General features: G+C 37.8%; 1 protein-coding gene across 1 annotated transcript; it reads right to left on the reverse strand.

Moving 5' to 3' along the window:
• Positions 1-1,919: 1,919 nt before the first annotated feature.
• Positions 1,920-27,832, reverse strand: LOC122750146 (interleukin 18 receptor accessory protein). The gene is made up of 14 exons (XM_043996812.1): positions 27,796-27,832; positions 27,415-27,497; positions 26,956-26,988; positions 25,661-25,668; positions 23,525-23,637; positions 22,628-22,964; positions 22,352-22,535; positions 19,427-19,577; positions 15,941-16,012; positions 15,647-15,770; positions 13,398-13,549; positions 12,287-12,424; positions 3,972-4,145; positions 1,920-3,834 (listed from the first exon to the last, which is right to left on the reverse strand). Exons 1-14 carry the CDS (start codon positions 27,830-27,832, stop codon positions 3,479-3,481), a joined length of 1,962 nt encoding a protein of 653 aa, XP_043852747.1. The 3' UTR covers positions 1,920-3,478.

Consider the following 27,832-nt stretch of genomic DNA (forward strand, 5'->3'; position numbering starts at 1 on the left):
CTCTCTCTGTCTCTTTCTATCTCTCTCTCTGTGTCTCTGCCTCTGGCTCTCTCTGTCTCTTTTTTGTGTGTCTGTCTGTCTCTGTCTCTGTCAATCTCTCTGTCTCTGTCTCTCTGTCTGTCTGTATCCTTGTCTCTGTCTCTGTCTGTCTCTGTCTCTGTCACTTTTTCTATCTGTCTCTGTCTCTGTCTGTCTCTGTCTGTCTCTGTCTGTCTCTGTCTCTGTCTCTGTCTCTCTCTTGCCTTTCCCCTGCCACGTTGCCTCACTGGAGAATCCTTCACCCTGAGACCCTTCCCACTGATTTATGACTTCTTCCCTACAGCCACCATTTTAAGAAGGACCCTTGCCTTCTTAAATTTTTAGTCCATTGAGAATAGGAACTATCTTTTGCCTTTTTTGTATACCCAGCACTTGGCAAAGTGCCTGGAACATAATAGGTGCTTTGTTGTTGTTTTTCAGTCACATCTGACTCTGCATTTAACCATTTGAGGTTTTCTTGGCAAAGATGGTGGAGTGGTTTGCCACTTCCTTCTCTAGCTTATTTGGCAGATGAAGAAAACTGATGCAAACAGAGTTAAGTGACTTTCCCAGGGTCACAGAGGTATTAAGTATCTGAGATCAGATTTTAACTCATGAAGATGAGTCTTCCTGATTCCAAAACCAGGGCTCTATTCACTGTGTCCTAATAAATCTATAATAGATGCTAAATAAAGATTTCTTGATTGATTGATTGATTAAATTCACACCCTGCCTCTCCAGGCTCTCCTGCTACATCCTCCCTCTCAATTCCCCTTCCCCCTTTCTGGTTCTTTTCTGGGGGAATATCTTCCCCCATTAGAAAGCAAGGTCCTTCACCTATCAGACTGGCTAAAATGACAAAAAAAGAAAATAATAAATGTTGGAGAAGCTGTGGGAAAATTGGAACACTAATTCACTGTTGGTGGAGCTGTGAACTGATCCAACCATTCTGGAGAGCAATTTGGAATTATGCCCAAAGGGCAATAAAGCTGTGCATACCCTTTGACCCAGCAATACCACTTTTAGGTCTTTTTCCCAAAGAAATCATGGAAAGGGGAAAGGGACCCACATGTACAAAAATATTTATAGCTGCTCTTTATGTGGTAGCAAGGAATTGGAAGTTGAGGGGGTGCCCATCAATTGGGGAATGGCTGGACAAGTTGTGGTATATGAATACAATGGAATACTATTGTGCTGTAAGAAATGATGAGCAGAAGGAGTTCAGAGAAACCTGGAGGGTCTTTCATGGACTGATGATGAGTGAGATGAGCAGAACCAGAAGAACATTGTACACAGTATCATCAACATTGAGTGTTGATCTACTGTGATGGACTATATTCTTCTCACCAATGCAATGGTACAGAAGAGTTCCAGGGAACTCATGATAGAAGAGGATCTCCAAATCCAAGAAAAAAAAAAAAAGAACTGTGGAGTATAGATGCTGAATGAACTATTTCTTTTGTTTTTGGTGCTGTTGGTTTTTTTTTCTATTTTGAGGTTTTTCATCATTGCTCTGATTTTTTCTCTTATAACAGGACTAATGCATAAATAGGATTAATGTTATTATGTGTATATATATATATAAATATGTGTGTATAGATATATCTATATGTATAGGTATATAGATATATAGATATAACCTATATCAGATTACCTGCTGTCTAGGGAAGGGGAGAGGGAGGGGAGGGAGGGAGAAAAATCTGAAATTGTAAAGCTTGTATAAACAAAAGTTGAGAACTATCTTTACATGTAACAGAAAAAAATAAAATACCTTATATGTTAAAAAAAAGAAGAAGAAAGCAAGGTCCTTGATGGCAAGGCCTATCTTACTTTATTTGTGTGTCCAGTGATTAATACAGTGCCTGAGACATAGTAAATACTTAATTTTGCCTATTCTCTCTTTCTAAGCATTTTGTATTGATTACAACTACACTGAACATTCTCACCTCCTTCAACTTATTGTGGTCTAGTCCCTATCCCTTGTACATATTCACTTGTGTATGTTCTCTCTCACTGGGTAGAATGCAAACTCCTTGAAGGTAAGGACTGTTTCATTTTTTGCCTTTGTATCTCCAGCAATTAACACACAATCTAGAGCACAGTAGATACATCTTGAATGCTTGTTGACTGATTGATGAGCTCCTTCCCATGAAACCCTAATTTGCGTAGTTCACTGTGTTATTCTGAGGATCTTGTGAAGTGATGAGAAAGTTCTTTGTAAACTAGATAAGGGCATGTAAATGTAATGAATTGCTCCTGATACCCTGTTTCTGTTAAACTCTTTGCCTAGCATTTGTCTGTCCTGCACATTATTCAAAAAACAAAAACAAAAACACATTCTTGCCTGAATCCCAGACCCAGTGGCATTTGACAACTGGCTCTCTAAAAATTAAAAAAAAAAAAGACACGCAAAACACTTTTAAGTTTAATTTACATTATTAACATTTTCTCCATTGTTTTCTTAAATCTACAAAATCAACAAAATAACAAACCAAGCCCTGATGTGTAGCGTTTGCTGATTTCCAAGGTATAAATGCCCACCCTGAAATTGTAACAATCAGTTCTCCCAAACTGTTGAGAGCTGACTCCAGCACATCCTTGCTGTCTTCCTCTGTTCTCCATTTCTGACTCCTGGTCATCAAATCTCAGAAGTGGAACTGCCCTTTGTGCTTATATAGTGCTACTTTCATTTTATAGATGAAGAAACTGATGTACAGAAATGTATTGCTTGCTTAAAGTAACAAACTTTAAAAATTAACATAGTAGCCAGCTTTAGACTACAACTTCCATCTTTTCCCTCATAGACCAGTGTCCTTTCCACTCTGTCATGCTGTTTCCCTAGTACTGAAACCTGCCCTCCTGGCTGCTTATCTTGTTAGTCACTGGCTTGGGTATTTAAGGCCATTTCAGTCCTGACTCTGACTTGTGGTCACACCCACCAGCCTGCCCATCTACACACCCTCCTCCCAACACACCAAAGCTATCCAGTGGAGCAATGAGCAGTAACTCCAGCAAGAAGTCTTCAGCTAGGGTCATAATCATTTCAAGTGCAAAACCTTCATTTGATTTTGTTAATAGACAAAAAATCAACAACATGTATACACTATATCCACTTGTCATTTTAAAGGGCAACATAGATGAGCGTTTGTAATCTCCTTTCCTGTTGCTGAATTCACTCCCACATCAGAGGGGAAAAAGACAAGAACCCTTGGATGATGGGCAACATGGGGTTTGGGAATGTGCACCCTCTCCAATGAAAGAAATTTAAGGTTATGCAGTGCTGTGCTCGGCTTGTTGCTGTGCCCGCAAAGCAACAGGCCTATAGGAAAACTTGCAATGTGTCTCCTGAATCCCTTGGGAAGGCAGGAGGCAGCTCTTCAGACTTTACCATTCCTTGAGACAGTAGCACCTCCCAGTGGTTTCTCTCATAGTGAATACTTTTTTCTTCTTTTTTTCTTTATCACAAAATTCTTGGAAAAATCTTGAACACTTTCTCTCCTAATCCCCGGTGGTTTTTCACAGGCATATGGTAGCGGACACAGTTCCAGAATCGGGAATTTGGAGCAGATGACTTTGAACTTCTCCAGGTGATAGTGGGGAGTACGGCAAGGGCTTTCTTTACTCGATGAGGTAAAGAAGCAGGCTCTTTGAAGGGAGCAAATTTAATTAAAATGAGTTTCAATGTTTGGTCTTCCAAGGCAAGATTGACTGCAGCTTGCAGTTCAAAGACACTGGCGCTGCTTACATAGCTGGGGCTCAGGACACAAATGACTCTTCGACTCTGCTTGATGATCTTCACAATGTCTTCTGTGTAAGCTGGATGGGAAGAAACAAAAATTTCATTAAGTGGACTCTGCAAGTATCAGGGGTCTGGGTATCCTCCATGAAATCCAGAGGTTGCTAACTGCAAAGATGCCCATGTAAGGAAGGAAACTCTACCTGTACCCACTTACCTCCTCCTGGGATTACATCCCTTTCAAACAAACACAAGGTGTATCCATATTTTTTTTCCAATATGTTAGGGAGTAAATCCAATGCAAAGCTTTCCTCATTCAGAGATGAAGGGCCCAGGCTATCAAAGGAGTCTTGTTTAGCATAGGACACAAAGGCATCAAATTCTTTTCTATCTGATGGAAAATAAACAAAAGGGAGAATTTAGTCGATTTTAACATCATGTGTAATTGCCTCATTGTTATTGAGTCATTTCTGACTCTCCATAACCCCATTTAGGGTTTTCTTGGCAAAGATACTGGAGTGGTTTGCCATTTCCTTCTCCAGTTCATTTTACAGATGAGGAAACTGAAGCAAACATTGTTAAATGACTTGCCCAGGGTCACACAGCTAGTAAGTGTGTGAGCCCAAATTTGAGCTCAGGTCTTCCTGACTCCTGGCCCCAGAATTCTGAGCCACCTAGGTGCCCAGTTGAGGGGATGGGGATATAGAGGTGGTTAACATTGGGTCTCAGGCCATACTCTATTGCATGGAATTCCACTATAACATATACAATAAAAAAAAACACCAACAACAACAACTCTTTAAAGTGAAGTTTTCTGTGAATGCCAGTCAAGGGCCCACTTATTTAAAAGTGAAGTTTTACACAAGAAATTCCAAAAATTAAAAGAACACAACTTGGATTCTTCCTTAAAGTTCATTGAAATGACATTTTGCCCATATACCTATAGTTATGTGGTTTTTATTATACCTACAACTTTACTCTCCCATAAATTTCTTTATTTTTAATACTAATTTCCATCTTCAAAGCTCTATGGAGAAAAGTATGTTAGCAAAAGTAACAATTAAAGTAGTGCTGTTGGGCAGCTAGGTGGCGCAGTGGATAGAGCACCGCCCTGGAGTCAGGAGTACCTGAGTTCAAATCTGACCTCAGACACTTAACACTTACTAGCTGTGTGACCCTGGGCAAGTCACTTAACCCAAACTGCCTCACTAAAAAAAAAAAAAAAAGACAATAAAGTAGTGTTGTCTGGGTTTTAATCATGGCTTTGTCCTTAGACTGTTATGTGGTCTTGGGGGACAAGTCACTTAACTTCTTAGAATCTCAATTTATATGTTTGTAAAATGAAGATAATGCTAGCTTTACCAGAAATACTGTGATGTGTAAATGAGAGAATAGATGTGAAAGTGCTTTGAAATATATGAAACAAGAACATTAGATTTGGTATCAGAGAAGAAATATCTATTTTCAAGTTCTTGCTCTAGCCCCCATGACCTTTGTGATCATACTAACAACAGTGATGATGAAAATAATGATGAAATCGGTGATGGTGATGATGAATAGTAAGTATGATGTCAAAGCCTGGTTTTTGTCTATAAAAATAGGAACACTATTTGTACTAACAACCTCCCAGTGTTAATGTGAGGAAAATGTTATTCAACATATTATATAAACACAAAACTATAATCATATTAAGTAGGCATAAACAATTGTTCTTATTACAGGATTCTGAATGATTCATGTTTATTTCCTTTACCAAAATTTGGCCAAGCATTAAATGGTGTTTTGTGGTAGTTTGTGTGAAGTAGAAAAACACTGGCTGTGGAGTCAGAGGACCAGAGTTCAAATTCTGCCTCTGATGTTTACTACCTGTGTGACTTTAGTTAAGTCATTTAGCCTCTCCAGGTCTCAGTTTTATCATCTAAAAGATGAAGAGGTTGGACTAGATGGCTTCCAAGGTCCTTTCCAACTTTAGGCCTATGATTCAATAATGATGATTGTGATAATTATAATTATAATTATTATAATTTCCTGTAGGTTCTTTCCATGTCATTCAGTTAGTCAACAAGCATTTATTAACTACTTACTATATATGAAGCATTATACTAAGCACTGGAGACACAAAGAAAAAAACAGTCCTTCTCAAGGAGCTCAATTCTAATTGGGGAGAGCCAATATACCAACAATTAAGTATGTATAAGTATGTTTACAGAGTAAACTGGGAATAATCTCACAGGAAGACACTAGCAATGGTGGGGTAGAAGAAGGTTTCCCCAAGCTTCTTGCAAAAAGTGGGGTTTGGGCTGAGTCTTGAAAGAAACCAAGAGATGGAGATGAGGAAAGAGAACATTCCAGAGATAGGAGAAGGCCAATGAAAAGGCCCAAAGTTGAGAGAGGGAGCATTGTATTCAAGGAATAGCAAGAAGGACTATGGTGCTTGATCATAGAATACATGGAGAGGAGTAAAGTATAAGACAAGTGGAAATGCATAAAGGATCCTGGGCTTTAAAGGACAAAGGATTTTATATTTGATCCTGAATATTATAGGGAACCACTGTAGTTCATTGAGTAGGGGGAATGGCATGGTCAAACCTTTGCTTTAGAAAGATCAAGGTGGCAACTGTGTGGAGGAGAGACTGAAGATTGGGAGAAAATTCAGAAAGCTATTGCAATATTCAGGAGTAAAGTGAAGGTTTTGTACCAGGGCATTGGCTATGTCAGAAGAAGGAAAGAGATGTTTTGTAAGTAGAAATGATAGGACCCAGCAGCAAATTGAATCTATGTGGTGAGTGCAGAGTGAGGAGTAGAGGTTGACACCAAAGCCAACAGCCTGGGTGAGGGAGGATGGCTGTACCCTTGAGTGTAAAGAGAAAGTTGGGAAAGGGGCAGAGTTTGACGAGAAATATAATGAGCACTGTATTGAACTAGCTGAGTTGAGATGTCTATGGACATCTAATTTGTGATGCCTACTAGGTGAGTTAGTGATGTGATACTGGGGGTCAGGAGATGGTTATAGATGGATAAATAGAACTTAGAATTATCTGCATAGAAGTAATTGAATACAGGAAAGTTTGAATACAAGAAAGATATTGTAGGGGGAAAAGAGAAAAGGGTCTATAGTAGACCTTTGTGATGAAAATCCAACAAAGGAGGGAGGAGAAGACTCATCAGATAGATAGGAAATGGGACCAAGAGAGAACAGTGTCACAAAATCCTAGAGAAGAGAGGAAATCCAGAAGAAAGACTATCTCTTATACTTTCTGGTTTCTACTCATTCCCAGATATTATGTGTGCTCAGCAGGTGCTCTATGGTATAACCTCAAAAAATAGAATCCCAGTGTCATCACGTTTTGGTCATTTAACTCAATTTGGGATAGCAATTTAAAAGCCTACGACTAAAATCCTATTCTAATTCTTTATTATTATTATTTTGGTGAGGCAATTGGGGTTAAGTGACTTGCTCAGGGTCACACAGCTAGTAAGTGTCAAGTGTCTGAGGCCGAATTTGAACTCAGGTCCTCCTGACTCCAGGGTCAGCGCTCTATCCACTGCACCACCTAGCTGCCCCAGTCTCCCATCTTTTACTTAGTCTCTCAATCGGAGGCCTTTCTCCTTGCCAGAGCTTGCCCTTCAACTTGACCCTTTGATCTTCTCCTCTCTAGTCCCCTCTTGGTACTTGCTCTCTCAATTCCAGTTTCTCTCTATCCCATAGTTCCTTTCCTGCCATCTACAAAGATAGGTGAATATCTCCCATGCTTAAAAACCTTTACTTGACCCTTCAAAGCTAGCATTCTCTACTTCTGCTCTTTTTCATAGCCAACCTTTCTAGAAAAAGTTATTTACCCTGAACCATTTACACTGTCTCCACTCCTTCTCAGTCCCTTTTTACTCCCTTCTAATCTAGAATCTAACCTCATCACTCAACTGAAATTGCTCTATCCTGGACCATTAAGACAACAATTCAAATTCCACACAGCTTTCCAAAATAATTTTTCTAACTGAGAAGTCTGACATTTGACAGTCAAAGCTCTCTATGACCCAGCACCTTCCTACCTTTTCAGCTTTCTTAAACATCACCCCTAGCCACACTCTACAATCCAAATACTGGCCTCCTTCTTGTTCCTCAAACATGATGCTTCCATCTCCTCTGGTTTTGCCCTGACTGTCTCCTAGGTCTGAAATATTCTTCTTCTTCACCTTAGTCACAACCTAAGCAGGACCTTCTGCAGGATGCTTTCCCTGGTACCCCCAGCTTCCTTCCCCTTTATGATTACCTTGTATATACTTTAGTTTTTTTATTCAATTTTATTTTATTTTTGGTCCCTTTTATCTACTTGACATCTAAATTATATGTACCTACAGAATGTAAAGAATTAATTGTTATTTGAGGTTTTTATGCCTTGGGGGGCACTGGCCCGGGGCTCCGCAAACCGCATGGTTCTCCACCCACTGGTTTTAGCCGTTGCCAGGGCTCTGGCACCTCACATCATCACCACTCGGGACGCCTACATGGGCCTGGCAAAATTATAATGATTGGAAGCCTAGTGAGGGCAGTCAAGTGACTGTCAGAGTGGCCATCCCATTGGCTGGGATTGTGTGGGGGTGTTTCTAGGTTTGGGGGAGGAGAATTGGGCATTCTAGGTGGAAGCTAGAAAGTGACAGGCGTTCTGCTGCGTATTTTCAGCTGATTCCTGGGCGGTGGTATTTTTTCAGGTATTATAATTTCCCTTTCCCCATTTTATTTCCTTTTCCTTGATCCTACTGATCCTGTTTGTGTTGTTTGTTTTTTTTTTTTCTGGGGCAATGGGGGTTAAGTGACTTGTCCAGGGTCACACAGCTAGTAGGTGTCAAGTGTCCGAGGCCGGATTTGAACTCAGGTACTCCTGAATCCAGGGCCGGTACTTTATCCACTGTGCCACTTAACTGCCCCCTTGTGTGTGTGTTTTTTTAAGTTCGTTCTTGTTAAAATAAATCTTGTTCTGTTTTGAGGGAGGCTGCTGGTCTCCTTCCTTGCCCCAATATTGCGGCGAGCCGCTTAGCTAGCACTCCCCAATTGAAAATTGGTCCCCACAAGATGCACATCTCTCCCATTAGAATGTAAGCCATCAAAGGGTCTTTTGATTTTGTCTTTGTACCCTTAGCTCTTACTGTAATAGTTGTTTAATAAGTATTTTTTGGCTGATTGATTGATTAAACTCCCAAATTCCAAATGGTATTTTAATTGCAAAGTCCAATGTTTTGGTTTTTTTTCAGTATTCATTCTTCTTGACCTTTCTGTAGCATTCGATATTGTTTTGCCACACTCTCTTCCTTCCTAGGCTCTTGTAAAACTGTTCCTTCTTTTTTTCCTCCTACCTACATGACTAACCCTTATCAATTCTTCTTTGATAGTTCTTCATGCATGTTTTATCTGCTAATTACAGATGTCCTCCAAGACTCTTTCTTGTTGCTGTTGTTCCATCACTTCAGTTATGCCTGATTCTCTTTAATCCCATTTGGGGTTTTCTTGGCAAAAGATACTAGAGTAGTTTGACATTTTTTTTTCTCCAGTTCAGAAGAAATTGAAGCAAACACGGTTAAATGACTTGTTCAGGGTCATACAGATAGCAAGTGTCTGAAGCCAGATTTGAATTCGGGAAGATGAGTCTTTCTGAATTCTGATGCTATATCCACTTCACCACCTAGCCCCAGTAAGTAATAAGTGCTTTAAAAAATACTTAAATAAATTAACTGGAATTCAAAGAAGATTTCAGAATTTTGCCAGCAGAGGGCACTATATTATTGTTGTAAAAATATGACACTGAAATTCAGGACTAGATGGCAAAAACAAAAAACCAAAAAAAACCCAAAGAATTTAAGAGCGGAAGAGACCTGACTGTCACTTGTTTTTTAATCTCTCTCTCTCTCTCTCTCTCTCTCTCTCTCTCTCATTTTACAGATGGAAAAATGAGGAGCAATGAGGTAAATAATTTTAGTGGCTTGTTCATCAAGCCACTAAAAAAGTCTTACAACAAAAAGAAGCCATTTGAATGTGTTAGACCTGGTTAACTTATCTTTGCAAAATGTAAAAGAATTTTTTTCTGTTGTAATTCTCTTTAGTAAGGAGCACATGTAGTTACACTGCGACATATCCTACAGGTACTGTTGAATTGAAACAACATTTTAAACCAATTATGAAAACTACATAGCCCAGGTGTGATGGTGTCAAATTTGTTTTGGCCCAACTAGAAATGAAATCAGAGGCAACAAGATGGTGCAGTGGATAGAATGCCTGGCCTGGAGTCAGGAAGACCTCAGTTCAAATCCAGTTACCATGGAGTCAACAAAGAGCCAGACACAATTGAAACAACTGAACAACCAAAAGAAATGAAATCTACATTCCCCTACACCAAGCCCCATCCACATCCCACAATCCCATATTTATGTCAACAGTTTCTCAAAGTTCTTTCCATAATAGATCTAAACAAAGTAATAGCATGAAATAGTGGGGAGAAGGCTCCATCTAGAAATAGGAGAAGCTGGGATTCAAATCTTACCTCTGACACTTACTGTGACTCTAGGCAAATCACTTAAACTCCCTGAACTTCTGTCACCTAATAGATTGGAATAATCTTGTCTCTGGGAGCTGTTGTAAGGATCAACTAAAGATAACATATGTGCAGCACTTTACAAAACCTTAAAGTACTGTATAAATAAATATCAGTATTATCATCCACTCTTTTCCTTTCTGTTTTATGGCAGCTATTTCTACCTTGATACAAATTTTGGCATTTAGACTTAGAATATGGAAAGCACAAGGCAGCCAGGTTTGCAGCTCCCTATAAGTAGCCATTTCAAATTCAACATGTCCAACATTATTCTGCCCCATCTGTCCCCCAAGACCTCTTTTTTTCTAGACATCCCTAATACTACTCTCCAGGGCACTACTATCCTCTGGGTCACCTAGACTCCTAACTGCAATATTATCTCTTGACCAATACTCTTTCTTGACCACTACATATATCTAATCAGTTGCCAACTCCTATGCTTTCTTTCTCCACGGTATCTCTCACAAACTTTCCTTTCTCTTCAGTCACACAAACAGCAGCCTAGTTCATGCCTTTATGACCTCTCATTTGGATGATCACAATAAACTCTCTCTGTCTCAAGTCCTTCCTACTATATACCCTCACCAACTCAGATGCCAAAATGATTTCCTCAAGTGCAGGAGATCCATATTGCCACTGCACTTAAGAAACTCCAGTGGCTCTGTCTCATCATTAATATTAAATATGAAGTTCCTTGTCATTAAGAGCTCCTTACATGCCAACCCCTAACTACCTTTTCAATCTTTGTACATTCTACCACCCTCCAGATACTCTAAAATCTAGCAATACAGGCCTACCTGGTACATGACATTCCATCTCCTGCTTCCATGTTTTGGTACTGGCCTTCTATTCAGATGGATCCCCCCCCCTTTTTTTTTTTTTGCAGGGCAATGGGGGTTAAGTGACTTGCCCAGGGTCACACAGCTATTAAGTGTCAAGTGTCTGAGGCTGGATTTGAACTTAAGTACTTCTGAATCCAGGGCCAGTGCTTTATCCACTGCGCCACCTAGCTGCCCCTTGGCTCCCCCTTTCTAACCCCTGACTCCTGGAATTTCTGGCTTCCTTTAAGATTCAGATCAAGCACTAAATCCTGCAAATCCTGTCCTTGTCTCCCAGTTAATAGTGCAATGTCCTCGAAGGTTAACTTCTATATTCTTTGTATTTACTTTGTATGTTCAGATTTATAGAAATCTCTCCCAATTCAATATGAACTCTCTGTGATTAGGTACTATTTTTGTTTTCTCTTTGCTTCTCCAGTGCACATGGCACATAGGGAGCACTTAATAAATACATGTTGTTGGATTGATTCAGAGTAACCCTGCTGAAATGGTGGCTTCATGCCTATAATCCCTGCTACTTGGGAGGCTGAGGCTGGTGGGTCTCAAGCTTGGGAGTTCTGATACCCAGAGCAGAGCTAACAGCTGCACACAGTCAGTGCTTCTTTTATGCCAGGATGATCCTACTAAATACTTGTCAAAACTAGATGTTCTTGGCAGAGTTCTTGCTATACACACTCTGCTGTGGTGCTAGAGTACATTTTGGACCAGTTCCTGCAAAGGACTACAGGAATATGAAGAGCAATTTCCCCTCAAAAAAGCCTGAAATCTTAACAAATCAAACAGCACAGTCCAAGGGTTGAGAACTTTTTTTTTAACATTCATTTTCTTTATTGTGAGTTGCAAATTCTCTTCTTCCCACCAGCTGTTCCCCTACCCATTGAGAAGGCAAGCAATATAATACCTGTCATACAAGTGAAGTCATGTAAAACCTATTTCCATATTAGCCATGCTGCAAATACAAAAGCATGAACAATAAAGAAAATTTAAAAATATATAGTTTAACCTGAACTCAGACTTCATCAGTTTTTAGAGGACATTTTCTAACATCCACTTGCTAGTGACCATTTATTTCAGATCCTTAAGAGAAAATTCAAGGCTGGAGAACTTACCTCCTAGAGTTTCATCCTTGGCTTGATAAGTTCGGTACAGAAGGACTATTTCAACCCAGTAACGACAGGTGAACACACTTGCCATGAGGATTACCGCCAGTGTTAGAGTGGTGCCAAATAGTATATATGTGAAAAGCACTGGGAAGAAAAAAAAATCACAACTGTAATTCTCCACTAAGAGTTTGCAGCAGTAGGTCTAGAGAAAAGACCACATTTGCATAAGATTGTATTGCAGAGGAACACATAGTCTCAAACAGAACCTCTTATCTTACAATCATTTTCACAGAAACCCCTCCACTGGCAGCATTCCCCATCTATATGTGCTAACTCTTTAGAGAAATCTAAATGAAAGGCAGTGTTAGATTTATGGAGAGTCCTGGAATTGGAGTCAGAAAGACTGCTATTGGATCTCAGCTTGCCACTTAATAACTATGTCACCTGGGGCACCTGGGCTTGTTTACTCATCTTAAGTTAGGTGGTTGGGACTAAATGTTTTCCAAGTTCCCTTCCAGTTCTAAAATAATATGTTTTTCATGTTTGGAATGAGCGAGGAAGCCCAAGAACCCTGAGGATATTTATTCCTGAGAATTTGTCATATAGTATTAGAATATAAGCTGTTGAAGGATTAGAACTTCCCTCAGGAAAAGTCTAGATTGTTCTAAGGGCCCTGTTGGTTTCTGAAGTCAGCAACTAGAGCACTAGGCCTGGAGACAGAAACACCTGAGTTCAAATCCAGTCTCAGACACTTCCTAGCTGAGTGACCCTAAACCAAATATATAAACTCTGTCTGCCTCAGTTTCCTCAAATGTAAAATGGGCATAATAATAGCACCCACCTTCCAGGGTTGTTGTGAGGATCATATGAGATAATATCTATAAAACATTTAGCATGGTGTCTGGTAAAGAGTAGATGCTTAATAAATGCCTATTTCTTTTCTGCCTTTCTTCCTAATGAATATGAGCAATAAGATTAGTCCCAAGGGGCTGGCGGTTAGCTAGAAGTGAAGTGGAAAATAGAACTGGATTCCTCCTTAACAACAAAACCTACCCCATACCCACTTCCCTATAGACATGGACAGACCACATCTTCAACATGATGCTTTGGGGTTTACCTCCTCTTTTCTGTTTCAGCTTGATGGTCCGTGTAGCATTCCCCACAGAATTCTGAGCAAAACATATAAAATTCCTCAGTAGATCCTTTTTGGTTACTTGCTTCAAGTGGGCAATGTAATGTATGGTTTTCCACTCCACTTGGTTTTCAATACTAGGAAAGAAAGACACTCCCATCATGTATGTAGGTAATCACCTATGCAGAGAGCATGTGTTGGCACCTCCTGTGAACCTCCTGACAGCTCAACTATCACCCAGTATTTGTCTACATTCATGAGAATGAGGAATTTATCTCAGAAGTGGCATAAAGTGGAAGGATAATGTTGAGTTTGGCATAAGAGGATTTGGGTTTGATTCCCTAGCTTTGCTACTCACTACCTATGTGACAAGTCACTCTCCCAAAGACAGAAGGCGTTGGGCACATCTGTAAAATGAGAAGTTTGACCTACATAATTTCTAAAGACTCTTTTCTATTCAAATCCTATGATCCAATGTCCTTATGATTCAATCTGGATGTGGGGATTAAAATTACAAAATAGTCACCTGTAATATTTAATAAGAAATAAGAATCCATAGTTCAAATATTGTGCTAGATTCTTTTGTCCTGAGGTCTGATAATAATTACATGGATTAAGAATCAAAGTAGTGAGTCCCTTTACCAGAGACGTATCTCCTTGGCCAATCAATAAACATTTAATAAGTTCCGACCATGTGCCAGGGAAGGGTTACTAAGGGCTTTGATGTGCTACTGGAAGATAGCAAAAGGTGGAATGAAGCCATGGCAGTTTTTAGTTGGTGACAAGATTAAACCATAGACAGGACAGTCAGAACAGAGAAGGGAGCAGTTTTTCTCTCCCACAGAGTCTGAAGCTTTAGGCCAATGCCCAAGGCACGCCTTGAAACATATCTCACCACCTGGAAAAAGGGGCCCTCCCCTTGTTTAGCTGCTTGTCCTGAGAAGAGGCAGCGGTCCTGATGAAGCCCAACTTCAACCATTAGACTGAAAAAAGGGATAGCACTGAGAGCTAGGAGCCCTGGCTTTGAATGGCTTCTCCGATAACATAGCACAGTTTTGGTTTTATGCCTCTGCATTAAGGAGTGTGTGTGTGGGTGTGTGAATGAGCATGGTATATATAGTTGGTAGGTGTATATGTAGAGATATCCATATATGCATGTGCAAGAGCTGACCCACGATTCCACTTCTTATGATAATCACCTATATGACTTTGGACAAGTCCCCTAACCTTTCTCCACCTCAGTTTCCTCATCTATAAAAAAGAGATATGGCTTCCAAGTTCCTTCCACCTCTAGTGCTATGACCCCATTTCATTGATATAGGTAATTCCTAATGAAGTCTCTCCTTCCACCAAAGTAGATTGGTTCTTATTCTCCAACTTAAAAGCTCAGTAAGTTTTCTTGAGGAACTGAAACATTAAGTGACTTGCCCAGGGTCACAAAGTATGTGTCAGAGATCAGACTTGAGTCCTGGTCTTCTATCTCTGAATTTCTATCCATCTATCTGTCCCCTTTTTCTCTCTATGTAAATGTGTTTTGTTAAAGGGCTAAAATTCTAGCTATTCTGTCTAAAATATCTAATGGGTGGTTGCCAATAAATTATAAGCTTTAGCAAGAGTTAGAATTTTAAGTATTTATTAAGGAGAATAAGAATTTGGTAAAGAGAGAGAGAAAGGCCTACATTCATCTATCTATTAAAGAGAGAGAGCATTCCTAGCTCCCTTCTCCGCCAGAGTCCCCAGAAAAAAGACCCAGTCAGAGCGCCAGGCTCTTCCTTCTTCCTCCCACAAGCAGATGTCACTTCCTGATGCCAAAGAAAAGACTCCTGGTCTTGCCCTCAAAGACCTTCACTTCATGGCGGAGCTTTTCTACAGTAAGTCTCCAGCAGGTGGCATCATTCCAATCCTTACAGTGTACATATATGTATATGTGTATGTATTTGTAAGTGTAAAATAATATATGTACACATATGCACACATAAGTATGTATATACATATGTGTGCATATGCACACAAACACAGTTTTCCAAAATCTTATTAAATCCATTAAAGCTTAAAATTGCACTAAGACTTTTTGGACATCTTGTATAATTTATGGGATCAGAAATCTAGAGCCGAGAAGGACATTAGTAGTCAACTCTTCCATTTATTTCATTTTACAGATGATGAAACTGATATACCAGAGGATAAAACATTTAATAAAGTTGGAGTAGAACATCATTGGATTTTCATTTTACCTTTTGTTTTCTTGTCTTAGTTCTTCTCTGTTAAGCTCAGCGTCATCAATGTACCATTTTATCACAGGGTTGAAATTTCTTTCAAAACCAAAATGTGCTTTGCATTCAAGAGTCAACGGCTTTCCTGGAAACCAGTGAGAAAATAGGGAAGGAAGGATGTGAACATTTTACGGATGAGGAATCTGAGACTACATGCAGTACAAAAGGATAGCAGTTCTGGTAGAAGAGATGCAAATAAGGAATTGTCCCTAGGTCCATGGCCTCTTCCAAGGAGAGAAATAGGTCCCAACTTACCAAGTTCCACTTCCAATGTAGATATGTCATGTGTTGGATCAAAAATGATTGGCATGGATGAAGTATTTTTCACTGGAAGGGAGAACAAAACTTTATACTTTGCATTAGGAAAACTGACAAATTTGTTTATAACCTTTTGATTTGGAGACAAGTATTTCAAATTTTCATTCTTCCTCATCAATTTCCTGTACCATAATACTAGGAAGCAGATTTTTTGTTTTGTTTTATTGTGTAATGTTATATGTTTTTTTTTTTTTTGGTTTTGTTTTTGTGGGGCAATGGGGGTTAAGTGACTTGCCCAGGGTCACACAGCTAGTAAGTGTCAAGTGTCTGGATTTGAACTCAGGTACTCCTGAATCCAGGGCCAGTGCTCTATCCACTGCGCCACCTAGCTGCCCCATAATGTTATATGTTAAATAAAAGTATATTCCCCCAAAACTCAGTAAGGGAGCACTAACACATAACCCTTTCTTACAGGCTTATGGAACAATAGTTGATATTTTTGAGGTTATGACCCTTACCTAGAAGAGCAATGACTTGTCCAAGATCACATGGGTGGTACATACACACACACACACACACACACACACACACACACACACACACCCCTATACAGGGTATTCTAAAAATATTTTTCTATTGAGTCTTTATTAAATTATAAAAGTATTTTATTATTTTCCAGTTACATGTAGTTTTTCTATTGAATCTTAAAACAGCACAAAGGCTTTTGGGACAGCTTATATGTACCCATAAATGTGATACTCTTTTCTCACCTTAACATTATAAATCTTTTGTTCTTCTCAATGTATTCTACTATTATTTTATCTACCACCGAAAAGTGTCCCTGTAAGTAGTTTTGTTGGCATGGCATTAAAATTATAAATTAACTTTAGTAGTAGTCTCATTAATATTATATTGGCATGGCCCAGCCATGGGCAATAAATATTCCTCCAGCTACTCAATTTGTTCTTTTTTTTTTTTTGAGGGACAATAAGGGTTAAGTGACTTGTCCAGGGTCATACAGCTAGTTAAGTGTCAAGTATATGAGTCTGGATTTGAATCCAAGACCAGTGCTTGAATCCAAGACCGGTGCTTTATCTACTGTGCCACTTAGTTTCACTCTCAATTTGTTCTTTATATCTTTAAGAAGCACTTTGTAATTGAATCTATACACATTTTGAATGACTCTCAAAATATGTGAATTTCATACAATTTTAAAAATGCATAGCTACTACCTCCCATTTATTCATTATATATCTTCTATGTATATAGTTGTTGTCATGTCTTCCTCATTAGATAAAATGTAAACTCCTTAAGAACAGGGAACATTTTCTTTTAATTAATCTTTGACACTTAGCACAATTTCTGACATATAGTAATCACTTGATACTTGCTCATTGTCCATGATAACATTCGTAACAGCAGATTCGGAAAACCTTATCTACAGATAAGGCACTAGTATAAATAAGAATTGTTGCCCCTGGTGTTTCATTGCAAACCATGCCCAGGACAATATGGAACCCTCAGTCAGTGAGGACACCAGACTATCAAGGAAGACAGAAACCCTAGAATCCTACAGGGCTGCCCCTCCTTCATCTCCCTTTTTCCTTCCTGCTATGGAATCAAGCCATTTGATAACTTTATTTTCAACTCATTTTCCTTGATGTTCAGTCATTTAGTTATATATGACTCTTCATGACCCTGTGGACCATACTGTTCTTAGAGTTTTCTTGGCAAAGATACTGGAGTGTTTTGCCATTTCCCTCTGCAGTGGATTAAGGCAAACAGAAGCTAAGTGACTTGCCCAAGGTCATACAGATAATAAGTGTTTGAGACCAGATTTGAATTCAAGTCTTCCTGATAGAGTCAGGAAGTCCTAGAGCTCTATCCACTGAGCCTTATAACTGCCTCCTTTATCTTTTCCTTTATAGGTAACCGCTAAGGTCAGTTGTTGTTGTTGTTTTCATATTAGACATCCAAAAAATGTTACTACTTGGAGGAAAAGAGGTGTTTGGAATGGCAACTATTCTACAGAGGCAGTTAGGTGGCATTGAAGATAGAACACTGAACCTGGAGTCAGGAAAAACTGAGTTCAAATCTAACCCCAGAAACTGACTAACTGTGTGTCCCTGAGTAAGTCACTTAGCCTCAATTTCCTCATATGTAAAATCTATATAATAATAGCACCTGCTTCCCGAGGTGGTTGTGAGGACACAGAGAGATCATGTTTGTAAAGCAGCTCGTGGGTTAAGAACAGTCTGCAAATGCCAGGTCTTGTTACTGTTATTCTAGAAAACAGATGATCTGGGAGAGGGATCAAAAGGAGGCTGGGAAAGTGTCTGTTTTGTTTTACTGATATAAATTTTCCAGATCAAAGGTTTTAAAAGTTTTAATAGTTATAATCAGACTAAAATTGTTGGGACATTAATTATGAAGGTGTTTTAGATTGAATCAGAGCTACACTGAAGCTCTGATGTTACTTTCCCTTCAGTTTAACCTTTCCCTAATGTAACTGAGATATATTTTATTGTTTAAAAAAAGCACTGCAAGTTTTGTCTTTAAGATGTAAAAGTGTGATGCTTGAAAATATATTTGAAAATGTTTTTTTTTCTGTAAGAATGAAAAATGTGTATGTACTTTAGAAAATTTTGAATAATATGGATAAAAATATTTTGGCAATAATTTTAAAATTGGAAAGTGTATAGTCTTATGGTTAAGTGAATATGAACCTGTGTTAATATTTGAAAATGAAATTCTTATATCAAAAAATAGAAAGGAGAATTTAAAACTTTGACACTATAAAATGAAAACCAAAAAACAAACTTTAAATTGGGAATCAAAATATAAGGGGGGGAATACCCTTAGCTTTCAAAAGATAACAGTGTTCAGCCTTGAGAATTAAGCCTCTTCAGGGACAGCTAGGTGGCACAGTGGATAAAACACTGGCCTTGGATTCAGGAGGACCTGAGTTCAAATCTGGTCTCAGACACTTGACACTTACTAGCTGTGTGACCCTGGGCAAGTCACTTAACACTCATTGACACACAAGAAAAAAAAGAGAGAGAATTAAGCCTCTTCAAATAATACCTATGTAAAAGTCCCCTAAAACTTAAGACGATTTCTCTTGATTATTTAAATTGCATTAGGCCTTGCTAGACTTACTCTGTAGGAAAGTTTTCAAAAATGATTTTTTGGGAAGGGAGGTGGGGAGGAAGTTATCATCTTTTAAAATTAAGTGGAAATCAGAAATGCTTTTATGATTAAAAGAATATTTTAATCATCAAAAATATGAATGTTAAAAATTGGTCTTAGATTTTTAAAGTCTCAGATGAATTTTAAAACTACATGGGCTTTGTAAATTTATGGGGGAAAATTCCTCTATATGGAGAAATTAAATAAAGCCATTTTACTGATCAGGGCTTTTATCTTAATTATTACTTATGCACAGAGTAATTTAATGTGATTCAGGAACTAAATATTACTTACCAATGGTTTTCACTTCAACAACTGCTCTGACTATCCACCAAGTTGAGTTAATAAACTGTTTATAATCACATATATACACACCATGATCTCGATGATAAATTTCTTCAAAGTCTATGCTAGTTTTTCTCCAATTAGGACATAGCATTCCATTCTAATGCAAAAGAAAACAAAAATCAAATAATCAGACTTTCAGTTTTTATCATTAATTTGTAGTTGGGGTTCCATTCCCTATGAAAACAACACCGTATAGTAAAACCTTAATGATTTAGTCAGTCTAAATTATAGGAAGTCCCATCATTTCAATCCACCTTTACCTCAAAATTGTTTTGTAAATTGGTTTGGAATTTGGAATGCATTTCCCAGAGAAACAATATTGTATGAGGTAGTTGGACCCTCCTTCCTGTCATAAGCCAGTTCAAAAAAGCTCCTTTTGTTTCTGAAGTATTGTACTATTAGAACTTCAGTGAAAAATAGCCAATAAACAAGCAGTAAGCAATCAATCCATGAACATCTATTTCTTTAAGTAATAAACATTTTTATTTATTGTTTTGGGTTCCAATTTTTATCTCTCCTTGCCTCCTTCCCTTCCCCGCTCCCTGAGGTAGCAAGAGATAAGATACGGGTTATACATGTATGATTATGTAAAACATTACCATATTAGTCATTTTGTATAAAAAACTTGAATAAAAGAAAAAAATGAAAGTAAGTGAAAAATAGAATGCTTTAGTCTGTGTTCCATCAATATCAGTTCTTTCTTTGGAGATGGATAGAATGTTTCATCAATAGTCCTTTGGGATTGTCTTGGATCATTGTATAGCTAAGAATTCACAGTTCTTCATCAAATGATATTGCTGTCTCTGTGCACAATGTTCTCTTGGTTCTGTTCACTTCACTATACATCAGTTCATACAAGTCTTTCCAGGCCTTTCTGAAGTCATCCTGCTTGTCATTTCTTATAGCACAATAATCTTCCCTCACCATCATATACCACAGCTTGTTTAGCCATTCCACAATTGATGCAAAGCCTGGCATTTGCAGACTGTTCTTAACCCTTGAGCTGCTTTACAAACATGATCAGGTCTTCCTGAATCCAGGGCCTGTGCTTTATCCACTGCACCAACTAGCTGCCCCTGGAATCTTGTTATTCTTAAGCCCCAGACAATCTAAGTAATGGTGTGTCCCTGAGATTTTCTGGGGTTTAAGAATAACAAGATTCCAGGGGCAGCTAGATGGTGCAGTGGATAAAGCACAGGCCCTGGATTCAGGAAGACCTGAGTTCAAATACGGCCTCAGACACTTGACACTAGCTGTGTGTCCCTAAGCAAGTCACTTAACCCTCATTGCCCCGCCAAAAAAACAAAAAACAAAACAAACAAAACAAAACAGAATAATAAGATTCCTTCCTGCTCTAAACCTATGATCCTATGATCCTATGAACCTATGAACCTATGATAGTGAAGTGATCACCATACATCAGTTCATACAAGTCTCTCCAGGCCTTTCTGCAATCATCCTGTTTGTCGCTTTTTATAACATAATAATATTCCATCACCATCATATACCATTGCTTGTTTAGCCATTCCCCAATTGATGGCCATTCCTTTTATTTCCAATTCTTGATACTACAAATTCTAATTGCTCTCCCAGTACCTTTACTGAAGTTTTGCTATTCTTAGGATCTTTTTTTTTTCTTTTGAGATCAAGTCTCCCTATCTTACCTGAACTAGAAATGCAGTAGCCATTCATGGGTACAGAAGCCTTAATCTGCTGTGTTTTTCTACTTTCCTTATGCATCATGGTGGCCCTCTGTTCCTTAAGGTTCACCATATTAGTCCAGTCTTATTGTGTACACCCATTAGGCTTTTGTCCTACTGCATCTCAGAACCCCTATACTCAACAGTTCACAAAACTTCAATATCAGGGATTACAGGCATACACCATAATGCTGTTCTCATAATCTACTGGCCTAATCTACATTAGGATTAGAGACATTATGCAGTTAGTGATCATCCTTCTCAGCTAACATTCCACATAACAGGAAGCAAAGATGTGCAATACTTACTGTGGTCTATAGCTTTTTTTCTTGTTGTATTAGCTCAATAATGTAGGAAAATTAATGTGGAAATTAATCCTAGATTCATAAAAAAGCTTGCTTTCACTTCCTCTCCTCTCATTCCCTCTACTTTGAAATCTGGCTTCCCACCTCATCACACAACTGAAACTACTCTCTGCAACATTACCAGTAATCTTTCATCTGGCAGAGCTGATGGTCTTTTCTAAGTCCTCATACTTCCTGACCTATCTGCAGCATTTGACTCCCTTTACCACCTTCTCCTCATGAATATGCTTTTCCTTTCTGGAATTTCATAACATGTAATTTTTCTTAGTTCCTTTCTAATTTGTTTGACCACTCTTCTCAGTCTCCTTTGCTGGTTCATCTTCCATATCATGCCACCTAACCATGGATGTAACCGAAGTTCTATGATAGGCCCTCTTTTCTCTGTATATTATTTTCTGCCCTGGGCTGTGCCCAACCTCCTGACCTTTCCTTCAAGGTCCTATCTTCTGCTTTCTCAGGTGATAGTTAATTATCTGATAAATTAATCTGGTCCATGTTAGCAAATGTTAATGCGTTCATGGGTTATCCTCCCCTATTTATATTTCAACAAAGATATTCTAGCAATTATGCTTTAAATCTAAAAACATTACTCTAAGGTTGGGATCTTTTGGTACTCTTTGTACAAATCTACCTAAGTACTAAAGGAAAAGCCTTATCATCAGATTTTAGGTTTGCTGGGTCTATTATAGGGCAAACTGTTTAGAATTTGGAGACCCTGAATTTAAGTCTTCAAGTTGCCTATTATGAGGAGGGTGTTTGTATTTTATACTTGATATCTCTTGGTGGCATAATTCAGTCATTCTTACCTTGTACCATGTAATATCTTCCCTTTGTAAATCTCCCTCACAGTTCACCCCAGGACAAGGAACTGAATCAGTGCTACCAATGAGAAGGTATAGCTCATTTTTTACAGAGTCCATACAGGATGTCTTTTCCTTTGGCTGAACTTCTAAGGTTATATTAAGAAAACAAGTTATCCCCTTGGATTTCCTGGAAAAGATAACAAGTTTCGATAAAAATATTTACAGTATCAAAATAAAAAAAAAGATTAGATGGTATTTCCAGACAGGAATGATCATTACCTGGAATCTACTACAAGTTTTGGTTTAAACTTGATTGTACAAATATAAGACCCAGCATCAGTGATACCAACTGGTGAAAACTGAAGTATATTATTTTTCCATGTGATGTGACGTTGGTCATTCTGAATAGCATATGGTTGCGATCCATTTTGAGGTTGTTTGAACCAGTGGACCTCGGATGAACAATTGATCCCTTGGTATGCAGTTCTGCCACACACCTGTTTCTTTGAAAGATTTCTCCTATTGCAGAGACCTAGTCTAGGAATATCACAGAATAATACAAATTTCTCTCCACTCCTTGCACGGTATCTCCAGGTGCTTTCTGTAGAAGGGCAGCCTGAAAAAGAAAGAAACAGAGAACTGTAGAAACTAATAAGAGGATGAAGCTTATAGTTAGATTCCATTTGGTGAGTATACCAATATCTTTTACAATCTGATTTGATAGGATTTTAATCTTGGTATCAAGGTACTTATGTACTTATGCATATTCCTCAAAAATAAAACATTTTTTCTACATACATAACAAAGAACTACTACACTTTTCTGGCATAGCAATTGTCTCTTGGAAGGTTCTGTAAAAGCAGTTGAATACATCTGAAACACCCAGATGATTAAAGTAAGAGATAGACAGCTTAATCATGATTCATGGCTTTTTGATTGCCTTCACTAATCTCCCATTTGCAGCAAATGGTTCCCAATGTAACTGTTCATTATAGAAGCTAGAAGCAATTCTCTCCCAATATTTTCTCACTCTTTTCCTGTTGTAGAAATTTTTTTAAATCCTCCTTAAAGGGAGTGGAAATCACATGAGTTAATATAACATACTAGTTATGTAGATATATAGTCTATCTCTTTGGACTTTCACCACAATATAGAAAATGAAAGATATTTCCTTACCTGACAGATCAGAGTCTCCTTTGACTCCTGTCCTTGTGAAAAGCCAAATAAAGATGCAATACAAAGATAACATTGTGTTTTCAGCTTGCTTGCTTTGCTTCAGTATATCTAAGCTGTTGAAAGATAATACAGACTGTATTAGGTATTCATCTTCATAATTTCCTTTATTTCTCTAAAGTGCAAAATGGGAAATGAGGAAATAGAGACCAGTTTCACAACAAAAGTCACACCGGAAGTTCTGGTTTGACAAGACCTATGAGAATGGGTTCTTATGCACAATAGTCTTTGGAAAAAACGATGTGACTTTAACATTCTAAATGGTAGGTGATAGTTTCATGTTAAATGTAGTTTCATAGAGATCTTAGGAAGGGAATGCATAAAACTCCATTATAGCATTAACCCTTTAGAATTTTTCCATTTTGAATTGTTCTATATTTCGTTTTTGAACTTTTTCTCACCTAAAAAGACTGTTTCCATTGATCCTTTGAATGTACTAGATGGTGGTTTCCTAAAGAGATGCCTATATGTAAAGAAAATTGTCCATAGTAAAGTTAGAAGTTAAGATGACATTTGTAGTTTAAAAGTGGAGAGGGAAAAGGATGGAATTATATTAATTGCCAATAAATGTATCGATTCCATTGATTTTTCCATCAGTTTATGGTTCCATAGTATTCCCAAATTATTTCCTATTGGTCACAAATAGCTGAATAATCTTAGGCAAATCATGTAGCCTCTTTATACCTCTGTTTCCTCATCCACAAAGGGGAAGGATTGTACAATATGTATTCATGTTCCTTCCACCTTTCAGTTTCAAAGTTTATATAATTTGTTTTTTCAGTCAGAAGTACATATGACTCAGTACTAATTACTGGCACTAGGAAGATACATAACAAAATCTTTGAAGGAGAAGAAATTTGAATTTTACCCCGCTTCCTCTGTTAACCCTAACTTACCATTGTTCTTTTACTTTATGCAATTACATATTCTATAAATTTTTAAAATTCATTCAATTTCAATGAAAATTACAAGCAGAAAGAATTTGTGTTAAACTGAAAGTTTTTCTATAGGATTTTGTGTTGTCTAGCATTGCAATGTGAAATCCAGAATTTTGCATACATAAAAATAAAAATTACTTTTCCAATTGGTTCTACAAAAAGTACTTGCATTTTTCAGATTGTATTATACAGTCATAGGAGTATTGGATCAAATACTTATAAATGGAAGGGAACTTTGAGACTATCAAGTAAATTTCTTCATTTTACTAATGAGGAAACTGAGTCCTAGATAGAGGACATGACATGCCAAAAGTCACACAATTAATAACAGAGCCAGGATTTGAACCCGGGTCTTCTGACACCAAATCAAGTACTCTTTCTCCTGTGTAACTCTTCTTTCTTTCACATTCCAAAAAAGAAACTTCATGGAACTAAAAATATGAGAGTCTGAGTTATTGATCAATAGATAGACACCATCTTGTTTGGCCCATGAGCTTTTGAGTAATAGACCTTGCTCCAGCTAAATAGCTTTTTACCACCTGTGTTTCAGCATCTCTAAAATAACAATCTTGTTCCAACTCAGGTGGCCCCTCCCCAATCTCCACCAAGTTGCACATATTAAAAATAATAATAAAACATATGCACATACAAATGAGGCCACATAAACCATAGTTCCAAAATATGTTCCAATGAATTCTATTAATCAGGCATCACAAGCAGAAATTAATATTGTAGAGCTAAGTTTAAAGAAAAAATGTGCAGAGGAAATTACTCCTAATCGTCTCAAATGCTAACAAGAGAATGCTACCTATTCCTTTTTTTCCTTTTTTCTTTTTTCTTTTTTTTTTTTTTTGGTGAGGCATTTGGGGTTAAGTGACTTGCCCAAGGTCACACAGCTAGTAAGTATAAAGTGCCTGAGGCTGGATTTGAACTCAGGTTCTCTTGAATGCAGGGCCAGTGCTCTATCCACTGTGCCACCTAGCTGCCCTGCTACCTATTTCAAATTTATTTTACATGCTTAAAAAGTTAAATTGAGTTGAAAGGATCAGAATACCATGATAAATTCAAAAGATACCAAATTGTACCAAATGCAAGCACAACTTAGAAAGAATAAAAAATCAGATGCATGAAAAAGTCTGACTTTTTGCTCTACAAAACCTATAATACTGCATGTAGGACACCTTAAAATACCTTAAAATGATAAAGAATCCACTTGATAACCATCTCAAGTATAAACAATCTTTGCCAATTAGGGATTAGTAGTGTAATTAGCACAGGTTGAAATTTGAATATTGACCCATTCCTCCAACACACACACACACACATACACACACACACAGACACACACAGACACTCACACACATACATGAAAACACACACACGAGTTCTAGGATCCTTTCTGCCATCTTAAAGTGCCTTCATCTTGTCCATAAGTATGCCTTTCTTTCTATGAAGACAATGGAGAGGTGGGGAATAGAGCTTTATTGTTTTCTCAGCTATTATTTTAAAGCCTTTACTTGACAAGGTCTCCTTTGAAGAGCACCCACTTTCTATGTTCTCCCACTTTTTAGTAGTTGTTAAGTCACTTCAGCCATGTCCAACTCTTCATGACCTTGTCTGGGGTTTTCTTGGCAGAGATACTGGAGTGGCTCACCATTCCTTTCTCCAGTTCATTTTATAGATGAGAAAATGGAAGCAAACAGGGTTAAGTGACTTTCCCAAAGAACACATGGCTAGTAAGTGTCCAAGGTCACATTTGAACTTATAAAGATGAGTCTTCCTGATTGCAAGCCCAGTGTGCTATCCACTATGCAACCTAGTTGCCCCTCTCCCGCTATTAGCAGGTAGTTTTTAAAAGATTCCCTAACATAAACTCAAAGACCATATGCAACAAACATACTGTGTGATTAAAGCACTAGGAGGCATCAGCTAAATTAAATTGTACTCTACATGCATGAATATAAAGGGCAGCTTTACTGGTAGACAGAGTGGGTGGTCACCTACATGGTTTGATTTTAGAGACTCTGGAAGATACCTTTCCTTTTCCCTAATACATGACGTGGGAAATTCCTTCATTTTAAAGCCATACATTAGGCTGAAAATGCAAATAAACCTGGGAAGGGCATTGTCTTAAACTCAGAAATATCTAAATAACTGACTTTAGGGCCTTCTACATAGTATACAATGAACAAATATTTCTTTAAAAATGAACATAACTTCATTCCATCAGAATAGGTTGTTTAATGGGAAAGGAAAGAGCTTGAAAAGGGTGGGAAAGATGACAGGCAGAAATAAAAGAGAAGACTAAGGTACATAAAAGAAAGATATCTTGCCTGAATACAGTCCTAATGAATACACAGAAAATATTTTAGTGTTTTTTTTTAAAGAGAATATTTTATCTGGGTTTTCTGTTTGCTTGCTTACTTTTTAAAGAACAGTAGGACTGGAGGAGGTTTGGGGAGAAGTGATCTGTGAAAAACAATGAAAAATTTTGAATCTGATATATCATCGATCATATTCTACTTATACCTAGTGCATGAGAGGAAGTACAGTCCTCAAAAAATTGATCATCTCTAATATGAATAATCTAATTTAGACTTCATGAGTCCATCTATACTCAATATTTCCAAGTATTTCCTCAAAACATTTCTTATTCATAAGAAATTCTTTATTCAAAAAACTCATAAAAATATAAAATATTTTTCATTAATAAAAAAGCACACAGTGTGTGTACGCTCTAGTTATGGGCACTCTTCATCTGCTACAACCCTTTATATTAATAGGAAAACTAGCCCAGAGGATTTGTCATTTGTTGCCAGCACTGCCCAAGTCTTTCGCTCAGGGACATTTTTCTAGTAGCACCCAAAACTGAGTGATAGGTAACAATTGTCTTACCTTGGTTACCAGTAGCAAGTCATGGGAAAAGCGGAGAGAGCTGTATTTCCTTCCCATTTCAGTCATTTCAAGGTAATGCAATTGATGAAAAGCATGTGGAAATTCCCATTTTCACCGAATCCCATGTTTTTCATAGGCAGAGAGAGAGAACACATGCGGGGCAAGCCCACTAAATTTTAGAGTTTGATATTGATAAGCCAGACCTGTTGAAAGAAAGGAACCATTATTATGAAACCTTCAATTAGCCAACAGGAATATTAACTTCAGTTTTAAATAAGCCCCTAAAAGGAGTTGTTTTCAAGAAAATTGTCATTTCATGCAAAACCAGATTCACTATTCTTCTTCTGTCAAGCAGAGGAAATGTCATATATTTTAAAACCTTAAAAGATGAGCATCTACAAACTCTTCCTTTGGCCAT

The sequence above is a fragment of the Dromiciops gliroides genome, chromosome 3 (genome assembly GCF_019393635.1).
Source record: "Dromiciops gliroides isolate mDroGli1 chromosome 3, mDroGli1.pri, whole genome shotgun sequence".
Taxonomy (NCBI): Eukaryota; Metazoa; Chordata; class Mammalia; order Microbiotheria; family Microbiotheriidae; genus Dromiciops; species Dromiciops gliroides.

What these genes read in the sequence shown, in the direction of transcription:
- LOC122750146 (XM_043996812.1), bottom strand. Translation starts at nt 27,832, where the DNA reads ATGGCCAAAGGAAGAGTTTGTAGATGCTCATCTTTTA. An exon ending in AAACTTGTAGTAGATTCCAG is followed by an intron (nt 22,536 to 22,627) that starts GTAATGATCATT and finishes TATCTTTTCCAG; the next exon opens with GAAATCCAAGGGGATAACTT. An exon ending in CAAGGATGAAACTCTAGGAG is followed by an intron (nt 4,146 to 12,286) that starts GTAAGTTCTCCA and finishes ATTTTCCATCAG; the next exon opens with ATAGAAAAGAATTTGATGCC.